Here is a 7,118-nt window from a genome sequence, read left to right as displayed (position 1 = left end):
TTTCCAGGACCGACCTGAAGAAGATGCGAGAATCCAAAAGTGCTGACAATATCCAGTTTCTCCCTTTCCTCACCACATGTCTTAAGTGAGTGTGTATGTGTGTGTGTGTTGATCTTTCATCATCTTTGTCCTCATGCTCCGGTCACACTCTTTAATGCTTGCCTTGTTTCCATAGTAACCTGGGCTGGTTGTATTACGGGATCCTGAAGAGCGATCGGACGATCATCCTGGTCAACATTATTGGAGCTCTCCTCCAGATCCTTTACATCATCGTGTACTTCCACTACACAAAACAAAAGGTCAGCGGGGCTTCGGGTGTATGTATCTGACCTTTATTTGAGTGTGCTGTGTGTGTGTGCCTGTTTCTCAGTGTGTTTGTTTGTGTTTCAGAGGCTGGTAACAACCCAGACTGTAGCAGCAGGGATGGTTCTGACCTGCGGTTGGTTCTACTTCACCACGGTTCTCCCAGAAGGAGACGCTCGGCTTAACCAGCTAGGCCTCACCTGCAGCGTAGTGACCGTCAGCATGTACATGTCCCCGCTCACCAGCCTGGTAAAACTCACATGCATTATAGACAAACACAACACACACACACACACAGCATATAAAAAGCCAAATGAACTTGTCTCACTGGATCCAAAGATAATAGTTACAGTTGGTCTGATAATCATAAATAAATATCCTCTCTCTATCCGTCTATATACACAGCATCAAATTACATACATAATATTCTAACAATTATAAGCTTAATTGATTGACAGCAGACAGGAAAATTAACATGTCCTGCCTTTTAATTTGTATTTATTCACTGAGAGCAATGCTTATTTTGATCACAATCACTCAGTTGCATATTCGCACCAGGAAGCCGGTGGAGCAGTTCTAGTTAAGGTAATTGTTATATAAGGAATATTCCCTCTTCTCAATAGGTACAACTTTAAGCACATTAGTGTTCCTTTCTGACCATATGACTGACTGAACTTGCATGCACTCAGAAGTTCAGTTAACTCAGTTGACTCTGCACATGCAGTTATTTCCTAATGAAGGAATAAATCCCCTGTCTCTATTTCCTTTTGTCTTTTTGTGTCATCTCGTCTTGTTCTCTGTCTTCCATCCTGTTTGTCTCCTTCCCTCCATCTGCCTCATAGCTCCGAATGACCCCCAGTCAGTTTCCTGCCTTTCTTTCCCTCATGTGTCTCTTCCTGTTATTCTCCATCTCTTTCTGTTTGTGTCCCATTCCCTTGGTTACGTGCTGTTTTCTCCTTACAGGTTTACGTGATTTTATATTGGCACACTGTCAATGCATTAATCAGAATTATTCCAAATATACCAAAAAGATAGATAATCTATCTATCTTAAGCCATCCTCACGGAGACTATCTTTACCTAAATATTCCAGATGTGCTTGTGTTTTTTAAGAGAAGATCCAGTTTACCACAACTTGTGTCTCACTTTTGTTGTCTGGGTCATTTTTTGATTGCTGAGATCCGGGCATGTGGCGAAGGAAACCAGATAGTGAAGAAAGAAAAACATGCTTTTGGATAATTATATAGGTTTTAAACAAACACCCAGATTAGATAAGTGTATATGGAACAAAAAAAGGAAGGAAAATGGTGACATCCATCACAGTTTAATTGCAGACTTCTAGGTTTTATCTCTGAATATGTTGTTTACAACTTGTCTGATCTGATCTGACTGCTCGTCTCTCATGAATCCTTGTGGTAGCAGTGTATCCAGATCTCTGTGTGGCGGGTAGATTATGCTTGACAAGAACTAGTTTGTATAATGGTTCTTCCAACTATGTCGCAAGTCCAAAGTGTTTAAAGATGTTTCGAATGGGCACACTTGAAAACAGGGTGAAAAGCCTGCCATCGTAGAGAGGAGCGTGACTGGCGTACATATTCAAACAGTCTATACTAGAAGGCATTCATTGTGTTGCACTTGTTTGTACATGCAAATGTGACAGAAATAGTTTGAGTTCAAGCCCAGCACACTTTGTCACATCACCACAACTGGTCAATTGCATGAAGTGGGTCTGAATATCAGATTTTTTAAAATGTTTTTTTTATTTTTTATTCATTTATTTTTTGGGCTGGAGCAACTTGAAGGCAGTCGAACAAGCTGTTAAGACAACATTGGAGTATAATCACCATATACTTTTGGCATAGCAAACAATTGCTTATTTACATATCCTGCAGACACACACTCCTGTTTCACCCGCACACTTTCTGCTACAGAAGTTTAATAAAGAGAACATTTCAATCACACTTGGATCTTTGTCAGGTCAGGATGTATTAAAGTCTGACAGTATGTATGTAGATTAGATTAGATTAGATTAGATTAGATTAGATTAGATTAGATTAGATATATACTTTATTTATCCCACCATGGGGAAATTCACTTGAAGAAGAGCAAGATAGAAAAACAAAAGTAGAAGAGGCCAAAACAAAAACACAATAAACAGACAGAAAATAAAACGGACAGAAGTATCTATAACTACACAATAACCACGAAAAAAACATCAACCTTCAAAAACCTTCAAAAACAGACAAAACAGATGTATATTTATGCATCATTAGATTGACAAGCTGTGTGGAGGCAGTTGGCGTTAATCCTCCTAACCAGGCTGACAAACACCCAAACACGATTACCAATGCAAAATGTACAGAAATAAATAATACAAAAATCAAAATCTCAATATTCACATTATATCAGATACATCATCACATATATAAAAATCATCTACATTCAAAATATCTTACCGTAACANTACCAATGCAAAATGTACAGAAATAAATAATACAAAAATCAAAATCTCAATATTCACATTATATCAGATACATCATCACATATATAAAAATCGTCTACATTCAAAATATCGTATATATAGTTTTTAACTGAAGGATAGCTAGACCAAAAGGACAAAAAAAGCCAGGATGATACTACCACCGATGAGAATGGACAACAATGAGCTGAAGGATGCTAAAACTCCATGTAGAGCTTTGATATTACATATAGACATTTAATCTATTGTTAATATAAAAACTTAAATAATTACTATAGAAGCATTCTTTTAATTGATTGGTACTGTTCTCTCTCTGTCCTCCCTTTTAGGTAGAAATATTGCGCAGTGGTAATGTGCAGTGCTTGTCCTTCCCTCTGACTGTAGCCACCTTGTTCACTTCAACTTCCTGGGTCCTCTACGGCTACCAGCTGAACGACTACTATATTGTGGTAAGTAAGAGTGACTGCACCTGCGTCACACTGGTAAACACAGTTTTCAACCAAACTTAAACCTGTTTGTGTTCATTCCAGGTTCCAAACTCACCAGGAATCATCACGAGCCTCATCCGATTATATCTGTTTTGGAGATTTGCATCTGTTAATCAGAGCTCACCTTCCTATAAGCCTCTGCTTATATGAGGATATGAAAGAAGGTGGGCTGACACCGATCTGTTGAATCCATGGAGGGCTGCAGCAAAGCTGTGCCATCGCTCGTCTTGTATTTTTAATCATACAAAGAGACAGAGTGGAGGGAAACTAACTTTTCTTGAATGACACAAGTGAAGTGGGCATAATGTCTTGTGATTGGTGACATAATCATTTCGGGGAGGTATATCTGTTACTCAGTTAGGTGGAAGAATTATGATGTCTTCAGTTTTTTTTTTCTGCAGTTCTGTGTGTCCTTTAAGTGCCTTGTGTTAGATCCTGGTTGTCATTAAAAATCAATGGCATTTTCTGATCTACCAACACGTCAGGAGACTTACTATCTGTTCACAGTCCGGTGAATTGAATCAAATCTTCCTCACCTCATACTAGCCAAAGATTTTGTGGAGTTGTAACTTTTCTGGCTGCTATTTTAATATTACATATAGTTGCTCTTCCCTGGTACTTCTGTATGGAATAATGTAGTGTATAGTTTCATATTTTTCCACACAGCCTGGTGAGGCAATGGTGATTTCATAACTCTTCAGAGTTGGTACGCATGTCTCACTATCACTGTGCAGCCAGAATATTGAGTCATATCCGTGGAGGTAAATTATATTTGTTCAGAATTGTTTTCTATATATTTTTCGTCTTTTTGATACAGACTGAGTACGGTCCAAGATAAAATACTGTCTAACTATATTATTAATGTTATTTTTATAAGCTCTTGTATATGAGATTAGATACAAAATAAGAAATTAACACCACAGGATTTGTTTACAAGAATAAATGATGTGTGTGTGTGATGGGTGTCATGGGTAATAGAGTTTTGTTAATTTTCTCATTATTTTCTGTAATAAGAACATATGTTATGCAAATGAAACAGCTGAGTGTCAGTGCTGATTCGCTACACTTCTGATGGATGTAAGGTCTTTAAAGGTGCCACGTGAATAAATTTGTATCTTAACAATCAAGATGTCTGTTTGCTGATTGCTTATTAAGCTGTGAACATGGATGACATGAATGATTCTTTTTTTGTGTGTGTGTGTGTGAGAAAGTTGCACTTGACTCTTTGAAGCAGGAAGATCTGTGCTGTAGTTTGGAGGTTTTGTTTTGGACGCAGTAATGAGCTTACATGCAGATGTGTGGAGATAAGTGTGTGTGAGAGGGATTCGGGGTTGCTGTGCAAGAAGAGACAAAAGCTTGTTTGATGGTGCAGCAGTGCGAGTGAGCTTGTTTGTGTGAGTGTGTTGATACAGAGAGGGCAGTGGTGGGAAAGGCCACGCCAGAGGTTCTCATCCCATGTGTGTGAGTGTGTGTGTGTGTGTGTGTGTGTGTTACATTGGCCTGAGCTCAAAGAGCCTGCCCCTGACAGCGAAAACACACAGACACAACACAGTATTGTGTTGGAATTGAGTGTTATGTAGAAAAGCTAAGCTGAGAGGACTGGAGGTGGGAGATAAATGAGCTAGAGTTGAAAGAGGGAACAAGAAAGAAAAGAAGGGGAGAATGAACTGAGACAGAGGTGGGAAACACTAAAACCTGGGACAACAATACGTTTTTGTTTGTTCTATAGCTTTGATGTAATATAATGAAAATAATAATAATAATAAAAACAAAACAAACAAGACTCTACAGCCATGCTGGCACCACCGTCAGCATGGTCATAGTGACAATGCTAACATTCTGTTTGCTATAATGTTTACCATATTCACCATGTTAAAAAGATTCAGATTAAACAGACTCGGTACAGTTGCACTATATTATACACTTGCTCAGTCGGTCTCCATAAGCCCCCATATTAAAATGTCCAACTTCACAGCAGAAATAAACATGTTTACAGTCTGGTACAAAAAAATGGTTTGGTCTCTATAGCTAATCTCCCTGTTCATGACAACTGTACTGAGTTTGTATAAATAACATTTAAAATAAAAATGTTGAGGTTGAGTGACATCACCGATATGACGCTTTAGCACTTAACACAAGTACAGTTTAGGCTGATAGTCTTGTTTAGTCATAAACAAAAGTATTAAACAAATTAAAAGTTTGACCCGATCATGGTGCTAGATAAAAAATCAGGGCATCTCTAAAGTGAATATTGTAGTAAGAAGGTGAGATACATCAGATATGATTTACACAGGCTACTCTGGACCGAGGCCTGTACCAAAACAACAGCTGCTAACCTTACACTGTGTTAGTCTCTGAACTAGTATCTGGCTCTGTCTTCTGCTTGTAACTGACACTCCTCAGACAAGCAGGAACAACAACGAAAATTCCACCTAAATCTTTGCCAATCGCAGGTACGCTATCTCTCACACGTAGGTTGCTGATATGACTGATGGAATAATGAATGACGCTACCTTTTTTTTTTTTTCCCCCCAATCCAACCAGGAGATGCTAAGATATTTGGACAAGGGAAAACTTCTACCAATCGTTGGCACGAGAGGAAAGGTCAGGGTGTCGCAGAAGTCAGAAGGATTCATCCTCTGTTGTCAGTGACTGTGTACACAATTTCATGGCAATCCTTCCAACAGTTGTTGAGATATTTCAGTTTGGATCTTTGTGTCTGGACTGCAAAACATGATGACGTCCAAATGATAATCTTAAGATATGAAAACTCTGAAGAAAGATTAGCACTGAATTCCTCTGTTATCTGTATTCATTTGAAATACTATACGGTTGTTGACATATTTCAGTCTGGACCTGATTGTTGTACCTACTGACAGACTGGTATCCAGTACTAGTGTGGCTCAAAATGTTGCAGCTGACAAAACAGAAAGAAAGAGTGCATGGAAACAAAAAGTAAAACTTTTTTTTTTCTTTTTATGGATTTGTTCTGTATAATGAGGTAAAAGTTCAATTTAAAAAAAAAGTGTATTAAAAAACAAGCCGGTACAGGATGGTGCAGACAAGTGAGTCAGTCTAATCAGGTCTGCTCTTGGCCAGAAATATGAGGCATCGTTCTCTGGTAAACAACCCTGTAAATACAAGTTAGTCATTTTGTAGGAAAAGGTGAGGGAAAGTTTAGCCAGAAGAAAAGTGAATGATAAGTTCAGGAGAAGATAAGGGAGTGTTAGGTGTTGTCTGTTCGTCTAGCAAAAAAAAAAAGAAACAGACATCAATAAGATTGGAGGGACAATGCATGGAGTCAGATAGGCTGGTCGGACACACCCTTCATTACAGACTGGGGCTTTATTGTGAAGAGACAACGTGGTAAGTGTTAGGCAGGAAATCAAAGCATGGTCCTCAAGCTGATGTGTACATGTCTTTGGTCGACAGCCAAATAGGGACGGGTGGAGGGGGGTGCTGTATTTTGTGTATGAGTGTGTGTGTGTGTGTGTGTGTGTGTAGGGGTGTAGAGGGGGGAAATATCAGCTGAACAATGAGTACAAGTCACAAACAGGATCCCTCTGTTTCCTGTAGTAGAGACTGTCTCCTTAAACAACACAACACACTCAAGCTGACTCTTGTACTTGTGCCCACATCCCTTTAAACAGGAATATACTGTACACATTGTATGCATAGTATGCGGCGTCGTGCACGGACACTCCCACAGTCTCTCCCCCCACAAACACCATGTGTGCGTTCAGATGTCTATTTTTGTCATTTCGGGGCGAATTCTGATCTATGGTTTTGTTTTCCCCCGTAATTACACACAACAAAGTCCTCTGCTAACATGCAGTCTGCAGCCAGACA

At 39.0% G+C, this 7,118-nt stretch overlaps 1 protein-coding gene across 1 annotated transcript in view; it reads left to right on the top strand.

Moving 5' to 3' along the window:
- slc50a1 (solute carrier family 50 member 1) overlaps positions 1-4,394 on the top strand; it is a 4,999-nt gene extending 605 nt beyond the window's left edge. Inside the window, exons 2-6 of the mRNA XM_010729849.3 lie at positions 8-85; positions 176-299; positions 391-552; positions 3,111-3,230; positions 3,312-4,394. Of these exons, the coding sequence (XP_010728151.3) occupies positions 8-85; positions 176-299; positions 391-552; positions 3,111-3,230; positions 3,312-3,419 (592 nt within the window). The 3' untranslated portion in view covers positions 3,420-4,394. The remainder of the gene's footprint in view (positions 1-7; positions 86-175; positions 300-390; positions 553-3,110; positions 3,231-3,311) is intronic.
- The last annotated feature ends 2,724 nt before the right edge of the window (positions 4,395-7,118 follow it).

This window comes from Larimichthys crocea, chromosome XIII (assembly GCF_000972845.2).
Source record: "Larimichthys crocea isolate SSNF chromosome XIII, L_crocea_2.0, whole genome shotgun sequence".
Taxonomy (NCBI): domain Eukaryota; kingdom Metazoa; phylum Chordata; class Actinopteri; family Sciaenidae; genus Larimichthys; species Larimichthys crocea.
Note: the sequence above shows the minus strand (reverse complement) of the source record. Positions and strands in the feature narration are given on the sequence as shown.